The sequence below is a fragment of the Macrosteles quadrilineatus genome, unplaced genomic scaffold, assembly GCF_028750875.1.
Source record: "Macrosteles quadrilineatus isolate MER2022 unplaced genomic scaffold, UCM_ALF_1.0 Scaffold_3__2_contigs__length_128488019, whole genome shotgun sequence".
NCBI lineage: Eukaryota > Metazoa > Arthropoda > Insecta > Hemiptera > Cicadellidae > Macrosteles > Macrosteles quadrilineatus.
In genome coordinates this window covers 113,696,770-113,718,674 of record NW_026542596.1, presented here as the reverse complement: position 1 = coordinate 113,718,674, position 21,905 = coordinate 113,696,770, and the positions used below count along the sequence as shown (strand labels likewise).

Genomic DNA, 21,905 nt, shown 5'->3' with positions numbered 1-21,905 from the left:
GAGTAAGGAGCCACAAGTTTCATCTCAAAAGGACCACCCTTGCGAAAATGGCGACGGTTTGAAGTTTTTGAAAATAATTGAAAGCTTAATTGGTATTTATGTTAAAAATAAGTTTAGTAAAACAACACAAACAATTTAGTAAAATGTTTTTTTTAGTCACTTTTCAGTTCACCACGTTATAAACTACTGTACTTCGTAACTGGCTTGTAATAGCATTTAAAGGAAACAAATACGGACCATTTAAATAGCAATGTTTTTAAATTTCAAACAGTCGCCATTTTTGCTAGGGTGGTCCTTTTGAGATGAAACTTGCGGCTACTTACTCAGAAAAAAATGACCTTTAAAATGATGTATCATTTACCATATGCTTTCATTAAAACTTTTTACTGCATCCTCCACAGGACGTTCCCTATAAGTCGTAAAAAATTTCATAAGGCACCAAAAGATAGGTAAAACCATAGTATATCCGTACACAAAATATCAGTTGTTTTTCTTTAACCACTCACCAGATATAATGTTGGTTCCAGACATTTTCAACACCCTTATGGGGGTGTTGAAAATAAAACATAAAATAAACAGAAAATAAAATAAAATAAAACACGTTTTTAATAAAATTGTGTTTGTGCTTATGCACAAACACAATTTTATTAAAAACGTTTAAAAACAGTACAGACTTTTGGAAACAAAGTGATTTTAGCATCCAAAACAAAGTAAACAATTACTCATCCAGTAAAGTAGCGAGTCCGGGATGTCACAGGGAAATGGATAATCCTTTGTAAATCCGACTGTCACAATTTTCATTACGTAGAGCCTCGCTTGGGAATGAGTTGACGTAAATGTATGTAACTAATTTATCTTGCACTATAGTCATGTTTACCTATTATTTTATAATTTATTAATATTAATGTTACGCCAAATACATTCACAAAGCAATACAAATAAAGTTACGTTTTTATGAAGTCATCGTTGTATGTAGCTCATTACATGTAATACATTGTATTCGTTTATTATTAAGTAAATAAATCTTTTGAATAATATTTTTTTTGTGAAAAACACGTAAAGACTATTATTGTGTGGCCTTATACAGTATTAATCTTATACTTACATATTTCTATGATTGTGTGATTTTAACAGATTTCTTACCTGTAAAAGGAAAGAAAAACTATTTTAAAAAGTTATTCCAGTAGCATGTAACATGTTATACTTACTATGATTAGGCCATATCTTATAAAACCTTTAAAAGAGGTTGGTGGCCTAGTTTAACCTTTACCCGTTCACACAGGGCCCGGGCCTTTACACACATCCAGCAAAGCATGGGGTAAGCTGGTGCAATACAAGAGTTGAACGGTGCTGATAAAAAAAATGGCAGTTACCGAGGTTCGAACCCACACATTGATCTGCAGTCGCACTACTGACTTGGAAAAACTTCTGCCCCCAATTAGCAGATCCTCTTATATCTTGGCATGACATTATGTACTAAATTCTAGCATGTAACAGTACAAGATAACCATAATTATTGGTTTCAATAACAAAATCAAATAAAAAAAACACACGAATAACTATATGTATTGGCAATAAGAAAAATATTTCCTCCTTTTTTAAGGATACGGATGTTTAACTGATATTACTAGAATGTTTTCAAATTTGGTTATATAAAATTAAAAAGACAGTTAATTGCTTTGTACCAAATCCCTATACGACAAAGCTTTTGACACACATGCTCGTATCCTGTATCTTGTATTAATTATCCGTCATACACACTGTTGTTTATATCTCACCTCTAACATGTATATCACTAGTTGAGTGTATGACTAGGTAGTTATAATGAGTTGCTTTGTACCAAACTCACTCCACAACAAATCTATCGACACACAGGCTCGTATCCGCAAGCGTGTATCTTGTATTAATTATCCGTCATCTACACTGTTTATATCTCACCCCTCGCATGTAGTAGTTAAGTGTATATGACAGGGTAGTTATAATGACTTGCTTTGTACTATACCTACTCTACAACGCAGCTATTGACATGCAAGACTGTATCCTCTATCTTGAATTGATTATCCATCATCTTCACTTAATCAATGAATTTGATAATCTTATTAAACATTACTTAGAGCCGTAAAGCGTTACATAAATGCAATCTATGTTTAGGTTAACGCCGCCGTAGCTTCAATGAGTTATGTTTTTAAATGAATATATGTTTTCACCACACTTTAATGTTTTTAGCCATGTTAACGTTAATTGGTAGCTGAAGGCTACGTATCGCAATCCATGCCAGCTGTCATCGTCATATGGGGTTCGAGAAGGTTTTTGCGGCCCTAGGGCGGAAAATCAGTTGTTCGCTTATTTACTTAAACATTGATGGGTATTATTGAAAAGTTTACACAAGCTGTATCTATATGCATTGTAATAGACTTAGCAGTTATTATTATTTTTACTCGCCAATATATCACTTGACATAACCTTAAAGTTGTAGTTGTGTTGTAGTTGTTAGTGTGCATTATTATTGTGGTAAATAGAGGTAATGGGGTATGGTGAAAAATTGCGTTCCTACCATGGACCGAAAGTGTTTCGCAGCTCTCGATCGTTTTAAGATCGTTAAGTGGTTTTAAGACTTCGTCTTATACTTAAAAAAAAGTTCGGCCCTAGGTACGAACTATACTATTAAAGGTGGTCAAAACTATTGAGAGTTCCATAGAACAAAACGATAACTAGCCAATTGGTATGTACATAAATATTCGTTTATGTTAATACGAAAAGAAAGAAAAGATAAAAGGGTTATGTTTGGATGCCAAAAAAAAACATGTATTTACATTATTTAACCGTGCAGAAATAATCACACGAAAAACAAAATTGTATTTATAAACTGTAACTGTTATGGTCCATAACTGCAATTTCGAATAGATATTTTGCTATATAATTCACTTACAGTTCTTGTAAATGTAAAATAGTTCGGATTTTCTGAAAATTAAAAGCTAAATTACATAATAAAATCGAGAGATTTACAAGAACATACGTGTACTGTAGCTCTGTAATAGACCTGTCATATGCACTGAAGCTCTTGTGCCGATTTAGTGACTTTGTAGTTTACTAGGTACTAGAATATCCAATAGACTACTCCTCCTCAGTAAACTATTTTGTGTAAACCTACGAAAACAGGTTACTTAATTACAACTCTTGTCAAAAGAGTCTCTTCATTAAACTAAGAAGATTAAGCTGAAGTTTCGATTAGGAAAATAAGCAAAAGTGTCAAAAATACACTTAAAACCCGATGAGTTATTTTTATCATACTATTACCATTCTTGAAACTAATTGATTTGCAAACAGAATCTATAAAAGTTATCCTAAAAGGTAGTTTCTATCTTGTTTTTATCTTAAATGAACAACCGTAATCGATGTATAAAACTATTTCGCCGTTCGTAAGGTTAAATGTATAACACTTTTCCATGCAAAATATAAATCAAAATACAACTTAAAATAGTTTAAATGTAGAATGCAATGCGTTGGAAAATATGTAAACATATCATAACCATTACTTTATTTATTTACCAAACTTGCAGGAAGTATTGCTTATAAGAATTTGTTCTCTAGTTATTGGCAAATTCATTTTTGGAAGCTGTGTTAAGCAACGGTCGATAGAAAAGATTAGATTTGCATTTAAATGAGCGCCAAACGTGTCGGTTGGAAACAAGAATTAATGCAAATTAAGGACAATTAAACTAAACTATTTTCCACACGGTGGAGTGAGCGTTATGCATTAATTTTAGCTCTTTAGGATCATGAAATGTTTGAATGCTATACCAAAATATTTGGCTTTGCAAAAAGTTGAAAGAAAAAAATTAAGTATCATAGTACATTTTAAATTACAGGTAAAGCAATTTTTTGAAAATTAAACATGAACTCGTATTGGATTTATGATCTTTTGGGGTAGTTGAAAATCTTGATACAATTCTTGTCGTTTGGTAATATAGGTTTTTGCTCATTATTTATTTCTTGTTACCCTATCACAACTTAACTCGTTGGATCTCTGAAGTCTAGGTCATTCCCTAGTGCTGGGGAACTCTAGTAAGCATCAAAATCCATTAAACAAATCGCAAAGGTATATTCATCTCTAAATCGTTTTACAGCCTAACATTTTTATGTGTTTGCTGAAGGCATGCTATTAAATAAAATCTTTATTAATATTATACCAATTGTACTTTGCATATTTTTCACGTAGGAAAATATTGAACACGTGCCTTAACACATGGCGTACACTTATTCAACTTACAAGTGTAAATCTACGAATAAACAGGTCAAAATGGAACAAAATCGGATGCAAGTGTTTTGCGATATGACGCATCTCAGGGGAAATCAGTGTCCAACATTCAGATCCGATTTTATGTAATCACTTTCTCAGAAATTGAGTCTCCGGGGAACACAGTGCATAGTTTAGTCACAAATTTTGGGTCGCGAATGTTTTTGAATACTTTAAAGAGCGACAAATATTTTGCACCAATTGCTAAACGTTGACCACATTTACACGCCCAACTTACAATATAAATGGATGTGATCCTTGCTGTTTACATCTAGAGGAGATCCGAGGGGTCTCAACCCTGGAAGATTAAACAAATTTAATGCGCTATGATATTTTTCTCTAATAGACTTTGCTAGCAAAGTTCCAATCACGTATATCAGTTATAAAATTTATGTTAAAATCCGTAATAAAGAGTACAGCGGTATTTTTTTAATAATAAAATTGTGTAGAACTCTCTTAATCTTGAACAAGGCTGGTGTTCCATTGTGGAGATAAGCATAAAGATATTAAACTGGTTAAAATATATAATAAATATTGCAGTAAAATATTCTTGGTGGTAGGATAACATCAGTAAATGTCCCAGTTTATGGCATTTTTACCATAACGCATACCATGTATGTGGTTTAAGATTTTACTATTCATAAGAAAGGTTATGCCTTAAAGAACGATAAAGGACCTAAAGAAATTAGCTAAATAACGACCTAAAAAATTCTTGAAGTTGAAATACACTAAACTTCATAATAGTTTTGGAATAAAATAAAACATTGATGTAAGATGAAAAGTAATTAAAAACTATATAATGAAACTGTTACCACTCGGAAAAAAGTTTGGATTGATGTGTTAAAAAGAAAAAAATAAAATATTTTCAGTACTTATTGACTAGAAAGTTTGGTCACTAATGGCCAAAATCACTTAATAAACAATGCCTATTATTTATTTCAGTTGTCAGTTGTTACATGTATTTGTTAGATTTTAAGTACTCTTATCAAATAAGCTGCAATGATAACATAGCGGTTACAGTTGAAAGAGGGAAGGAAATATATTAAGACTCTTTACCAAGGCCAACAGTGAAAAAATATGGAAAATAAATAATTTATTTTAAATTAGTTTAGATTTATTAATCACCAATAAAACTTACTTATTTCAAGACGAAGGTAAACGGTTCTTCAGCTAAGAATATTAATGATATCCGATTACCCAGAATAAGAGGGTTCAGTTTAGAACTCTAAAAAATCTTCCAGATTTTTCAGGATCCAAAAGTTATGATTTGTATAAGTATGCGAGCCCTATGACCACTCAGGTACCAAAATATTTGTTTAAATAAACCCCCAACTTCCGTTTTTAACGAAGAAAATACTCTGAAACTACAGTGTTTTATACAGTTGTACCATTGGCAATTGGATACTGAAGGTTGTACTAAAGACTAAACTAAAATGAAATATGTCATACATTTTGATATGCACATAACCTCGTCATCGTTTACTTTACCAAGGTATATTGTGTAGACACATTTAAAACTGTTATATACACGGGTTTATAAAGTGTGCTGTTCATTAAAAATGTATTTTCATTATTCCTATATCAAAACCAAAAATAAATCATTTAAAAATTATTTCAAGCACAGCGTTGGGAAAATTCACGATCATAAAATGTACGAACTGGTGAAAAATGTTTATTTAACACAAATAAACAAGTATGGATGTAACGTTGGCCTACAGGCTGTCACCTATACATATGCGAGCTATCGTAAAACACTGGAGTGGACCATGTTTATTGACTTAGTAGCGGCATCGACCAAATATTCCCCATATTGAACATGCAGAGGAGAGGATTCGTTTGTATATTCATCGAATTATTAAAGCTGACAATGTTTTATAGAATACTTTTTAATGTATTGTTTTTCTTTAGATTTTTTAGAGTAATGATATGTAATTAGTTTGTATTCGCAATAGAAAACTAATTTAATCTGTTGCACCATCAAAACCAAAATCTATTTCATTGATTTTTATTTGGGAATAAAACTTAACAAGACTTGTAAAGAAAGGACACATTTTGATCCTACTAAATAGTTTTCCATTATTTATTGAGAGTCATTCCTTTTAGATGCTAGACTTTATTATAGTCAAACCATTTTTTTTTACATCTTAGGACGCAACTTTCTAGACCAGAAACCTTTTACCCATTACTTCAGGTGACTGGTGTAGCATTAATACATAGCTAGAGGACAATTGGTGATTGGTGAAATTTGAACCCAAGACTTCACCCTACTTTGGCTTTACAGGACCAACTCACTCTCCATTGTAAGTTGTACTAGGGAATGTTAATCTACTCATCTCTTTTAAATAAGATTGAGAATTGGTGTACTAGTTTCCAACTCTGTAACAAAATAAAAATGCATATTAACATTAAATAACAACGTTTTCAACTACACAACGCTCTATTACTTGGTGTTCAACCTAATTACTCTCTACGGACTAATGAACATCAGACTCATTTCTCCATAGAGGGTAATTTAGGTATTAAATTTTACACGCAGTTTTGAGATTTCAATTAGCTCAAATTCTTTCACATCCTATTTACAAAAGCAGTTCCAAACGAACTCCAGAAGAACTCACCAAACACCTAGATCCCTTTCTGGAAATGTACTCCAAAAGAAATAAGGATATTATATTTTTGGGAGACATAAATGTAAATATCCTGCGCCCACACGAACCGGACACATTGAAATTAATAGCTTTTGCAGACCAACACAACCTAGAGATCGGAAACATCTTGGCCACCAGAATCACCCCCACCTCGGTCAGCAGTATTGACATCTGCCTTACAAATCTTGGACTCCACAACACCGCCCTAAAAACCCACAAAATGTCCTTCTCAGACCATCTGGGAATCAGCTGCACCATAACAAACCGCCACAACCTAAGAAACCAACCCATCAAGAAACAAGTCAGGCCTATCACAAAAACCAAACTGGACCAGCTCAAAATAAATCTCAGCCAATGTGACTGGAATGAAATCTACACTGCTCAATCAGTAGACGCTAAATACAATGCCCTTGTAAATATCCTAACATATGAAATAAATAATACTATGCCGAAGATCTACATAAACTTAAGGAAAAAAACCAATTATACCTTCTGGGATGAAACCACAGCCAAACTTAAAAAACTACTTGACACCGCCCATGACAAATATCTGCTCAGTGGCAGTGAGGAAGACAAAAAAATCTACAGTAACTTCAAAAGAGCATACGACTTAGATGTAAAAAAGAAGAAGTCTGAACATACAATGAGCATAATAAACAATGCCCCCAATAGAAATAAGACGATATGGAACATCATAAATAAAGAAAGGAAAAATACGGACAATGAAGTGAATAATATCACCCTCAACTCAGATGGACACCAAATAACCAACCCAACATCGATCTGCAACACTTTCAACAACTATTTTATCAACATCGGTAACCACGCACTACAAAACCCAAACCTCAGCAAAGCACCTGATCAAACCCCACTTGATATGACACAGAAACCACATCTATCTGCCTTCAAAACAATCACCGAACATGAACTCGATAAGCTCTTCAAAATCCTTCCTCCAAAATCTTCGTGCGGACTGGACGAAATCCCAAACAAAATCCTAAAACACTGCAAGAATGAACTGATCCCTCCTTTGACAAATATTATCAACACTTCCATAATACAAGCCACAGTTCCACAAGCCATGAAACAAGCTCTGGTCTACCCCAAATTCAAGAAAGGAGATACCACCCTAACCGAAAACTATAGACCAATTTCAATACTACCGGCCCTATCCAAATATCTAGAAAAAATAATCAACTCCCAAATAATAACTTTCCTGGAAAACAACCACCTCCTAAGCGACAACCAGCACGGATTCAGAGAAAAGAAATCCATAAATACCGCTCTGGCTCAACTCTGCAACACCATAACCAATATCTGGGAGGATAAAAAAACAGCAAACGGCGTATTTCTGGATCTCCAGAAAGCGTTTGACAGCCTAGACCATAAACTACTTCTCCAAAAAATATCAGCCCTAAACATCAAAAACAAAGCTCTAGACTGGATAAAAAGCTACCTCTACAATAGACAACAACTCATTGAAATTGAACACCAAAGTGGAAACTTCATTACCAAATCCAGATCAAAACTGCAAACCATCACTCAAGGCATACCTCAAGGCTCAGTACTAGGACCCCTACTCTTTCTGATCTACATAGACACCTTCCCCACCCTCCTACCAGCAGACAATACATGTATAATGTTTGCTGACGACACGACCATTATAGTCCCGGGCATACCAACACCTAATCTAACAGAAAAAACAATAGACACAGCAAAAAAAATCTGCAATAGCCTAAATCTCCGAATCAATGAATCTAAAACTGTCTGCCTGAAATTCACCCCAACAAACAAACCTCTAACTCAAGAAGACACAACAAATGCCAACCCCACAACCAGATTCCTTGGCGTCATTCTTGACCAGCAACTAAACTGGCACCCCCACTTGGAAAGGCTCCAGCGAAAACTCTCATCAGCTATCTATGCCCTCAGAAGAATCAGGGAAATCACCAACGAAGAAACTACTAAGATGGCTTACCATGGAATCTTCTCTTCACACCTGAAATTCGGCTTAATTGCATGGGGAAGTGCCAGCGAAAGCCTATTAAAAGAAATACAAATCATTCAAAAGAAAGCAGCCAGAATCATAGACCAATCCCACTACCTCGAACACTGCAAGCCCCTTTTCATAAAACACCAAATCCTAACCCTAACCTCTCAATACATATTTGACACCATCAATTTCATAAAACAAAATCCGCCTGAAACTAGACAAACATGCCACAACCACAACACCAGATCAAAATCGAACTATAACACCCAACAAAACAGATTAAACAAAACCAACAAAACTCCCACTGCAATGGGAGCAAAGCTCTACAACCTACTTCCACAACAACTCAAAACAATAAACAACACAAAAAAATTCACTGCTGCACTAAAAAACTACCTCCTTCAAAGACCATACTACACCATCAAAGAGTTCTATGAAGATCATAACTACCACATAGGGCTATTATAAGAAGAGAAAGAAGGAACTTAAATGACGATTCTCCAGTCTCTACGACTGCGATGAAGAGGACCTATGTAAGATGTAAGATGTAAGATGTAAGTTCCTTAGGTTTCGCTAGGCAAAATTCACAAACTAAATCTGATTTTAGACTGGCATTGACTGTACTGGTGGTGATGCCTTAAAAGAATAAAATAAACGAAATCTTTCAAAAAGATTTGATACCTTCAAACGTATATGTTAACTTTTATTGGACACGGGTTTGCTATGGAGAACGTTTTGTTGTTGTTAAAGGTGTTATAGATTTAACAGTTTTACAATGATAAAAAATTCTGACATATTTCAGCTTTGGTCGGTTCTAAATCAATCACAGGCATGAGTTGAAAATTCGTTCACATTTTACGAGGATTTGGGTGTCCATAGCAATGACAAGTGTCTATAACTTACGTGTTTATAAATACAATTGATATGAATTAAATGAACAGCATATAAAAGCAGTATACAGTCTTTTCAAAAACTATTGTCAAAAAACATTTAGTTTATTCTTTGCCAAAATTAAATAATTTTGGTCATTAATAATTTTAACTAAAATTACAGCTTACAATTTGATATATACAATAAATTTGTAAGTTTTTTCCAGATTTTACAATTTGGCCCCAATGAGCATAAAAACACACTAAAACAAACAAAAACTTTTAGAGATTTTACAATCGAATGAGATTGGCCTGTTTTTTATCCAAAGTAATTTGTTTATTTCCCTCTGACTGTTCCACCAATTACATATTCCAGTGGCCATTACTGTATTTTAAAGACCGTTATCATTGTAAGAAAACCGGAGCTTTATACACAAAACCACCCTGATAGAAGGGTATATAGAAAACGCATGATAAATGATCATTGGAAATGGTGTCCACTCGGCAGGTCCGTGTGAAGAAGAGAGATTTATAGAATGTGAGAAATGAACTGAAAATTTCTTTGCACCGTTGGCGAACGCAGTAAATTAAGCTTAAGAGTACGTCGGTGAATCGTTAACCGATTTCTAGCAAATATTTTATAGTGCATAAATTATTAAAGTTATGTATTCGTTTTTGAGTCAATATATTTTATCAAATTCAGTAAACATATTTTACATACATATTTCCTTCTTTAACAACCAATTTAACCAAAACACTTCTATGAATTGGTGATAATTACATCAAATTATACTTCAGGCTGTTAGGTTTAGCATCACCTTTAATGAGGATGCAAAATCGGTTAAACAAAATTCCTAGTGTGCATTTAATAACACTAAAATAGTGTAATAAATACATTTTTAATAGTTTGCTTTTAGCGAATTTCCCAAATAGGGAATAAGCTATTACCGTAGTACTCATGGTAAGACCTGGACCCGGGACCGATTTACTTTTTCGTTTTGAGGTCCCTAGAGACCAAAAACACCATCCGTTCAAATTCATAAATATATATATATATATATATATTTATGAGTGTTATATTTATGGTATTTTATCTCTTATATATGTGTCCGTTAGCGCGATAACTCGAGCAAAAATCATACGATTTTGATGAAATTTGGTACAAACGTATACACCTACGTTTATTCGAACGAGTTCGCGAACCAGTATGATCGGACTATAAGAACAGGGGTTTATGGGGGGTTTTATGGGGTAAAAATAGGTTTTCCCCATTTTTGGCCCTAAAAACTTAAGATTTAGCAATTTCTTTCCAAACCATTTTGAATAACTTAAAAAACTAATAATTTAGTATATTGAAGCGTTATTATGCGCCTAATGGTTACGGAGAAAATTCTAAAAAACCAAATTTAAAATTCCCATGTTATTCTTATGGAGAATAAGTAAACTGTTGTAATTTGCTTGTTTATGATCATATTTTGAAGAAATTAGGAAAATGCATTCATTTCATACTAAACTATTACCATTTTACAAAAAAACACCTTTTTACCCTACCTGTTGCAGCAAACCTAAGTACTCGTTAATCTAATGTTATTTAAATAGGGAATAAATGTGATATTTTTAAGGAGACATTTTAGTGTAAATCTAATCAGGCATGAAAATTCGCTTAGTCTGCAGGTTTGCTGCGGTGGGGGTATTATATTTTATCAAAGGCAGTAAACAGATTTTACATGCACATTTCCTTCTTTAACACCCAATTTAATCAAAACACTTGTATGAATTGGTGATAATTACATCAAATTATACTTTAGGCCTTTAATGAGGATGCAAAGTCGGTTTGATAAACAAAATTCCTAGTGTGCATTTAATAACACTAAAATAGTGTAATAGATACATTTTTAATCGTTTGCTTTTTATCTAATTACTCTCTATGGACTTGTTATTACACACCTTAATCCCTTGTGAGCGATTCAGCCATTTTGACCAGTTTAATTAATTTCAGAATTACGTTTTTCAATCCAACTAATTTCAAATACATACTAAATACTGATGAAGAAACACGACATTTTTTGAGAATGAACGGAAGTAGTAAAATTGTAAATATACTGAAAATACGTGTTAATAGAGTAAGCAATCAAATTAATTATAATTATTAAAGAAAATGTTTTTGTATATGTTAAACTGGTTTTGGTTATACATGTCCTATCCACCACGTAATATCTATAAAACCCCAAACAAGGTGGAAACAAAGTTTTAACTGGACTCCAGAACAAATTCAATAAGCTCCTAAGCCCTTCCCTCTACCAAACAACACGTCAAACTTTAAATTAGATGGTGGTATTTGTGAAGAGAAAACACCTCAAGTAGATTCGTGTACCTTGGTCTGACCAAAGTTTGTGTTGTGGTGCTAGAGTGACATTTAGTATAGTAATGGGTGGTTATAAAATAAAACATATTCAATATTGTTTTAAATACTAATATTTTACATTTGTATTTTAACAAATGTTTAACGAGATTTTGTCATGTTGAAGATTATAAGACGGTTATAAAATCGTATTCTTATCTTTTAAGTGGAAAAGGTTATTGAACGTATTAATCTTACGTTTTTGCACAAACGAAAACATTAAAAGAAATAGATTGATTGATTGGCTATACTGTAGAGAGTTTAAACCTATTGTCGGGACCACATAAGTTTGCAGTCGAGGGAGGAGCCTATTTACCATATGGTATTCAATGAACCAATGAGAACGGTGTGGTGTTGCCAAATCTAACAATACCGACTGATTTGAAAATATAGCTTTGTATATTTTTATTAGTGTTGTCAATGGGTGATGTGGCAACGTCGCACTAGCCTCGTCTTGTGATTGGCTGCCACCAACTACAAACTTACGTGGTCCCGACAATAATACACATTCCCTTACTGAATTATTGCTTGTAAACAAAATGGGGAATTATCAGGTGCAAGTAAAATTCATTTTAATGTCTATTTCTTTATACTATTATGTTCAAATCTACATTTTATTTCTCTACGTTGCTTATCCTCTAGTATACATTCAGAAATATGGAAAAAAAATTACGTCTGAGATGTAGCGAAAATAGTATATCACCTGAAAATAAGTCTTTGCCGGACGAGTGTGGCCGTTCCCGTGCGAGACGAAGTCAAGTACGGGATTACCATACGAGTCCGGTACACACTTATTTTCAGGACTAGTAACGTACGATAGTTTACGCCATACTACTAAATCCGCACAAATCCTTATTATTTTCCGTCCGGTAAAACTCATTACAGTACAGTAGTACGTAATGAAACCCCATTTGGTTAAGCTGGCGGCAAACAGCTGTTTTCTGGACAAAATCCTTGCGTGGGAAGTTCGTCAAAATAGTGTAGTGTTGCGTAAAAATATTTTAGAATGTAATACGAGTATAAATATTCGTACTGTGACTAAAGTCAACTCAAACCTGGCCTATATCTAAAAATTAGTAAATAAAATAAATTAAGGTTCACTTCAAGAAATGATTAAAATACGCGATTTTGAGCTTGATTACGACTATTTTATGTTAACAACAATACTGACTAAAAATGTCAAATATGCTACTTAATCTTTACGACTTGAATAACTCCAACTAACCCTAAAAAAAACTTTGTCAAATCGACTTTTTATGTCCATTCTTATTCCTCAGCATAAGTTTATGCGATAAAACTTTAATTACGGAGCTGAAAAGATAAGTAAAACAATCTCGAGCTGAACTTATTGTTTCAACCTAACTTTTATTGACTTTTTAGAATGTTACTGAAGACAAGCTGAGCTAAGGGCTTATGTTCCCAGACTTGTTTTCAAGTCTCGTTAAAACTTTTTTTACTGTTTTGTTTTTGTAGATCTTCCTCGAATCACTTAATTAAACTTACTATAATGTCTTCGTTGGTTGAGTTCACCCAATGTTTGGGCTATCCTTAAAACATATCCTTCCTGAACTCTAGTGGAAAATTAGCTATTTTGAAAAAAAAACTATTTTGTGTGGTTCAGTGTGTTGATTAGTGCTGCCACCAAGTGGAAGACTTTTAAAACTACCTTATCTGGGGAGGTATATCCACTTTCTCCTTCTTTTTTCCAACCATGACTTGAAGCAAGCAACATGTCCAGAGTTCTTTCCTATTGTATATAATTTAAACGTAAAGTAAATTCAAAGTAGTGTTTTCTTTTTTATGTTATTAATTGTCCTTAAATTCAACGTGTGAAAGTGGGTAAGATCTCTCCAGTTTTTTCTTTTAAGTGAACAGTGAACAATAATTATTCCTCTTTTTAAAGTCAGACAAATCTAAAGACTATGTGGCCACTTTCCATCTCTTTCCTTTCCCAAAGCCCCAAACATAAAATTAATTTATTAAAATCATTATACTAGTCTGGCTAGATATTATGTACCATAAACTGAAAATAGTTTATTAAAGAAAGAATAATGATGTAAATATACCCAAATGAAAAAAGGTAGAACAAAATAAATGTATTTACCACATATCTATTTTTTATGTCAAACCCTCAAGTCACTGAATTCCCAATACAGTCCACTTATGTCATGTCAAGTTTATTTTTTGGGCATTGGTCCAAACACCCAACGTTCGAACTAAATCTAAAATCTGAGCGCACACCAAACCACGAAAGATTTTGAAACTAAAAGAATTTTGTGTGGTAAATTTACTTTAAGTTAGTTGTAAATTATAAAATATTGGTTTTTTATGATGCTGCATAGCATAGACAATGCTATAACATTATCACAACCGCCATAGTTCTGTGTGAATCATGTAAATCCACATGTGACTAAGGTACAGTTTGATGTGTAATTGACAATAGTGACATCTTGTCACTCAACTTGACATGTGTCCATGGTTGCACGAGTTGTGTGATTCTGTTATGTCGGTTTCATTTTCACCTATACTATACTGTTTCGTTCAAATATTTGTACAAAAATCCAATCTTTTTATAAAATTATTGGTTTGCTCGTGTTAGTTCATAGTTGAGCAATAAGGCTTTGAATCTATTTTAATCCGGCTTTGAAATAAAAAATTTTCTACAAAAGTGAGCTATTTGTAGGCATATCATGTTTAAATAGAACAATGAAAAATCGTTATGATGAAATAACATTTTTTCCAAGCTTTAAAAAAACAGGAAATTATTGAAAGAAAAACTAAATCCTATATGTTTTAAGTAATCCTAATACAGCGTGATAGCCAGCGCAACTAGATTATCTGTGGATAAATATCCATTGTAAACAAGTGCAGTGAGTTTTGATTAATTAGGATTAATAGTTTGAATAATAATAATAAATTGTAACGCAAAAAGTTTTCGAAGTTTTATATTATTTGTTAAAATAATTTCCTTTTTTCAACACTTACATGTCGAAAACTGGTGTATATAAAAACTTATATACTTAATATTAAAAATAAATACATATTAAAAAGAACGGATTCGAGATTTTAAGCTATATTTGAAACGTTCAAACAATTTATTAGTTCATTAAAATAGTTAACGAAAAAACTAGTATAGATCAAATTAAATCCAAACAATTGACCAACTAAATATGACCTTACCTTGTTTACTTTGGACGATTGAATTTGAAGTTTATTTAAGTCGTGTATTTCAATAGTGTAGGAGGAAATGCATGTTACTAAAACGCTGTAAACATTTAAAATTAAAATAATTAGTTATTACTCATAGATTATGTTTAAAAATGTTTACTTGTACAATTTTTAATTTCTTAAATACAAAAAAGTCGCAAACTCTTCGAAAATTACTTATAAAACTTGTTTGAATAAGAAAAAAATAAGAGTACCGTAAAGATATCTTTCCATTGGATCAGTTTGGTGTCTTGTACAAAAACGTTTACTAGGAAAACCTCAATTATTCCCTACAAGTTTTAGCGAAATACTGACTCTTAGCAATGGTAAGTGCTCTATCGCAATAAACAATTACTCAATGAGTAAAGTACCGAGTCAGGAATTTCATAGGGAAACGGGTAATCCTTTGTAAATCTGACTGGCAAAATCATCTCACTTGAGAACGAGTTTAAAATTTACGAAAATTTAATAGGGAAAATTGTTGAAAATAATAATATTTTGGGAACTGTAATATTAACATTTCATTAAATGTAACAGTTAATATGTTACATAAATCCTTGTTTACGCAAAAGTTTAAAGTTTAAACACTCATAGAAAATTATCGTTCGTTTTGCTACAAATATGATTACTGATTTTTGGTCTTGAATACAATCATAAGTAATAATAATTGTCCTATGATAAATGAAACATAAGTTTGTAAAATATTAACAGATGTTATATAATTACATAGTTACCACAGAAGGGGCTGAGTTCTATAGTTAATTCTACTTAATTCTATAGTTAAAACTTGAACAAGTTTGTCTTACATTTTTCTCTCAGATGCATTGTTAAAATACGCCATTATTATAAAATGACTTGGAATAGCGATAACTTAGACAATTGAACTTTTGCAGTTTTTAAGCTCTTGTAAAATTATTCATGTGTGAAGGTAAAACAGATCATTGATTAATTGTATTTATATTTTAAGGATTTTTTTGATTTTTTAATTGACTTCCTTAGATAAGAACCGACAACATTCTGAATTCGACAACCAATACGCTAACCAGCGATACAAATACAAAAATAAAAATTCGTCTTTTTTCCTCAGTTTGTATAATAAATTATTTTATAATCTAATTAACAACATCGTGGCAGTTACACTCTTCAAACCGTTAAAGACTTTTGAAAAGTCAAGAAACCTTTTTGACATACGTTTCTTAGTTATGTGTTCAAAGACTCACCAGATGTGGAAAGCGGATCAGCAGATAGACCTTGGCACGGCCGAAAAATCTAAATCTTCGAAGTCGCCGCAGCTTCTTGTCGCTAAGCCCCAGGCCGGGGCACGCCAACTCCGACATGGGCCCACCTCATGACAAAGCCCCAAAACAACACTCTTTGACAAAAAATCTACTTAAAGTAGTCCCTTAGTTGTCTTTTGCCAATAGTCCATCTCGAAATACATACTTGACGTTCACTGGTCACACCATAACTAGTCTCATCAAAAAGTCTTTTAGCCAAAACTGGGGGTTAAACAAATCTACTTATTTCTTCATTACTTAACAACTTTCTGCCTCAAAAGTCATGCTAAACGTACACTGATCACAGCATAAAACCTTGAATTTTCAAATCATGATTTGTTTCTGTTGTGAGATGGTCTTTTCGTTCTTGTTATTTAGGAGTTTTCTTCAACGTGTAGGCCTACGCAAGTGGTAATGAATCTTAAAATTTAATTTTTAGCGAAAAGGTGTCGCTAATAAAAAATCTGATAGGTTTTTACGATGTTTAATCAAAATAAACATCGTAAAACCTATTAAATTTTTATAAATAAGGAACTTTAGCAACGTATATATCCACTTTCCTTTGTCACGGAAAATTCAACCAGGAAAATTAGGAACGAAAGAAATAATGCTTTGATGAAATATATGTAATGCGTTAAGTATAAACCACTATAATTGTCATTCAAAATTTTTAATACGATTAAAGACTGCTAAATGTTTGATGTTTTGGTTCTACACAAATATTTCCAAAAAAATTACGGTTTTAAGCAAGTTTGAAAAGAGATATAAGTGCTACAATAATATAAATACGCATTTATACAAATTTAAAGCAATATACAGCATTAAAATCTTGATGAAAATAATCGTGCAAGATAAAATGTGCCAACAATTTATTAAATTCTCGTAACGAAAACATTGCTTTTTATACATTTACAAAGAGAAAACTGTGGAAAACCCCTCTCATCCTGGTGTACGACGCTAAAGTAAACGGGCAAAACAGACTTTGCGGAGTTAAAAGCAATAAACAAGTTTTCCTAGCTTGGTAATAACTGGCCATTTTATTACTAAGTTGAAATGAGTTGGACGGAATCCCGCTTTTATCTCGGCAAACTTTATCAATATTAAATCGCAATATAAGGTAGCATAAGTAAACAGGCCCATTCCAGTTTTGCGGAGAAATAAAACTAACTGTTCCCCATAACTGTGGGAAGTTTAAACGTCAGAAAGCTGTACAGAAAATCTAAACATTTTATATTAGCGATGTTAAATCGTTTTCCCGAAGTTGTCTTGTAATTAGGAACTTGCGTTGGGAGTTCCGAGTAAACATCTGTCTATACCGGAGCAAACATCATTCTACGCCTGAATATCACCCGACTCGCATGGCAATTACTTTATTAATTAAAATTACCAATTAAAAATATTTGGTTCCTAATAGTGCCTGGTTGCGAAACGGTGTTTGAAATATTTGTTCTTCCATTTTACCAAAGGTTAAAGCATGTCCTAAAACATAAAAAGTATAATATTTACCAAAAAATCTATTAATATTTCAAATGTCCATTTAAAGATAATTAGTTGCATAATGTTCTTTAAATCCATGTTAAGACCCTAAGTGACCTTTTGAATCTTTATTACAGCCAATTAGCTAAAGACTTTTAGCTAGTTCAAAAAAAGTGAGTTTATTACAGTTTAAAAGGTTGCAATTTTAATATTTACAGTTTAAAAATACCTTAAAATATCAGTTCAAAGTTTTTAAATTGCTTACGATGTATTTTATTAAATGCTTTGTTTAATGGTAGGCTAGCTTAAAGAATGATTTTTATAGGTTGTACAAGTGAACTAAAAGAGATTTCTTTATCTAATAATGTTAATGACTGAAATTGATTTTAGAAATGTCAATTATTACAGTAAAACTAATACTTAACTATAAAACAAGTTTTAAAGAATATATTTATTATGTATGTTTTACTTTGTATGTTAAATAGTCAAGATCCTCCTAAAATTGCACACTACTCACTGATATGATCCTACTCAAACCTGTCAACACACTTAAAAAAATCACACAAATCATAGAATTTAGTCATTTAAGCACTTTTTCACGTATTGTGACACTGTGTTATAGCTTCCCGCGTTTTTCACGCCCTGTTCCCTCCACTCGGTATTACGTCGTCTGCACACGTGGTACAGAGAGAGCGTCGACACAGGGGGCACGTCACGGACGACGGTCGCGCGTCTACTGGCACGCGTCTCTACGCTACTGACGCATGCGTCGGGACGTATACCTCCCCCACCGCACCCCCTACCGCCCCTACCTGCCACCACACATATGTCTCACGTATAACGCTCTCAATGGTCGGTAAATGGCGGGAATTGTGGTGGAAATTTATTTTGAATTTATACTTTTAGTAGTAGTTTGTGTACGCTTAGTATTAAGTTACGATAAAGTTTGTGGTAAAATCAATGTCAGTAGAATCAATAGCGGCGACATTAGTTCTATAGTATTTTACCAATTGATGAAAATTCTAAGGCTGGTAGGTCACTTTGGAACCTATTTTTGAGCTCGCTATCAAATATTCAACCAGTATTACGTATTAAGTATTATGTACTTTATCGTAATTTGTATTCTTTTAACCTCAATACTCGCAATACTTTACAAACAAAAAGTTTAAAAATGTCACGAACATTTCTTGGGATTGTTTGGAAACTTCACTTACTAGAGCAAACATAAACCCTTTCAAGCATTTACAAAAAATAAGGATATGCGCTGGTATTGTACGTTTCATAGTGTAGTATGATAATGTCACTTGTCAATCTGGGGTCATCTTAGCTTTTTTACTTTTTTTGAGAGGGGAGGGGTCATCTGTCACATGGTCCCAGTTGAAATCCCACCTTCATCTATTGTTTTCAATGACGCCAACCAGCTATTTACTAACACTGTAACTCGGTGTCTTAAAGTTGATCTAAGGTCCCAAGTCCGCCTTACCAAGTAAAAAAAAAATAATAATAATAACAATAATAAACCTCTTAAGCCAGGTGGAGCCTTTTCTGATATCAAGTGAAGAAATGTTTTTAGAAAGATCATTCCCACAATAAATTATTCAAAAAATCATCCTTGTTATGGAATTAACTACACGTGATAATACTCCCATTAAAAATATGGTTTGACATGTATTTTTTTAAACCTATTTATTTCAAATAATGATTTTTAGAACCTGTTCTCGGTCAAAGAAAAAGCGCTTGAGAAGAAACAAACCGAGTGTAGTTAAGTGAATGCAGAAGGCACGCTTCGCAGATGAATATTGTTATCAACTTTCTGCAGCACGAAGCTTTGAGTCGATCACATCCCTCAAAACTGTCAAATAAAATGGTTTTATTCAAAATAACAGATATTCCTTGTAGTATACATTTTAGAAACATGAAACATCTTTAGTTGTTTCTTGTGTTGGGAGAATAAAATAAGTATATAAGAACGTGAGGTACATGCAACCCGAAATTCGTGCTTAAAGCTGAATTAGTTAATTCGTTCACTTTGCACAAGTTATGTTCATATAGTAATTCAGAACACTAATCAAAAGTTGCTAGTTTCATTTGAAATATTATTACACTTTACATAATATCTTTTGTTAGATTATATTTGTTCAATTTATCAGTAGTGAGTAATAAACAAAGCGAGTACTTAGCCAAACCTTTTAAGATATCCAGATAATTTTAATATGATATACTATAACATGTTTTTACCAATAATAAAGGCAACGTATACACCCTTGATAAGGAACCAAGCATGGTAAAGAGAGTGTAGAAGCCGTGGTTAAATACGGAAATACAGGTATATTGACTGTGGATTCACGCTACAAAATATATTTCTAATGCACCACTTGTGAATGCATAAATTTCCGAGTGAAAATGACATTCCAAAAAAATTTCTTTAAAACAGAAAATGACTTATTTGGTTCTTGAAGATATATTTTTTATAATAAAGAGACATCCAAGCCTACACAGCAGAGTTTCACATACTGGCGGGCCGGGACCAGCTGTTGTATGGTAATGCTGGAAACACTCTGAGCATTGGGGCTTATTGTTTTGTTGATGAGGAATTTATTGGGAATTTTTCTTTACGTAAGCATATTACACAGTATTACGTATTCGAACAGAGCCAATTGATAAAATGAAAATTGATTGAAGTTATTACATGTACAACTAGAGTAGCGATTTACAATATGAAGCCTATGGAAAAATAAATAAAGGTTCTTTACCTATAGACCATGGTGAGACTATATAAATTAAGTTATTCAATGGAAAAATTATGTTATTGATCATATTAAAACAGGTCTTTTACAAAACAAGCAAGAATATTACTAAATTTAACTCTTTAATAGCATAGGATAACAAACAGATCCACTCTTTGAGATTTTCATAAACCAATACATCACTGAACAGACTAAGTATACTAATAGAAAAGTAAATTATGATACGACAATTTTCTATAAAAAGAGAATAAATGTGTAAAATTTTTGTTTAAAAACCTTCACATCTCAAAACAATAAATGCTGCATCTTCCTACAACTGCATTCTATACTCAGGACACGTAGGGTTTATACGAGTGCAGCTGTTTTATCACTAAGCTTAACTATTACATATGCAGCGGTCTTGTACGACTAACTCAGTGGAAACTAGGTTAGACTGGACATAACACATTAGTGAAATACTCAAGGGAAATATAACCTGATAATAACAATAATTAACATCATGACTGGGACGTTGGCGTCGACCTGTACTCTAGCTACTAGGAGGTAACGAAATGTGGATATTTATAGGCATGCCCCGTGGATGTGATACACCCTGGTGTGGATTAACTTCCGCGCTAGTGAGCTAGTGAGTACTACGAATAACCGCAGTACCATCCTGATAATTAGACCAATTTGATAATATCAAGGAAAAATTGTGGTTCAGATTTTACTACAAACTGTAGGTCCCTTAGTAGCCGTTTTAGCTGTATTGACTATTTATAACAGCTGTGCCTCTATGTCGGCCTTAGTCTCTAACACAACTACAAGATCGCGCCACTCATACTACACTCATCCTTCACTAATATTTGGGTTAAAATACGCTCATAGTGGCGTCCCCATCTTAAAAAATTGATAATTGAATTGATAGTTGATTAACACCAAACCTACCCCTCGGAATGTATGATGTGAATTACTTGGAGTTTAAATTTGACTAGAAAATATCTGTTGAAAAGA

General features: G+C 32.9%; 1 protein-coding gene across 9 annotated transcripts in view; it reads right to left on the bottom strand.

Moving 5' to 3' along the window:
* LOC128991111 (disks large 1 tumor suppressor protein-like) overlaps positions 1-21,905 on the bottom strand; it is a 429,939-nt gene that overhangs the window by 358,734 nt on the left and 49,300 nt on the right. Inside the window, exons 1-2 of one of the 9 annotated variants that reach the window (XM_054413845.1) lie at positions 18,683-18,781; positions 16,633-17,089 (exon numbers count right to left, since the gene is read on the bottom strand). The exons of 7 other annotated variants lie outside the window; for them this stretch is intronic. In XM_054413845.1, the coding sequence (XP_054269820.1) occupies positions 16,633-16,749 (117 nt within the window). In that variant the 5' untranslated portion in view covers positions 16,750-17,089; positions 18,683-18,781. Of the gene's footprint in view, positions 1-16,632; positions 17,090-18,682; positions 18,782-21,905 lie in introns of those variants that run through there. One more of the 9 variants, XM_054413844.1, reaches the window with a different exon arrangement.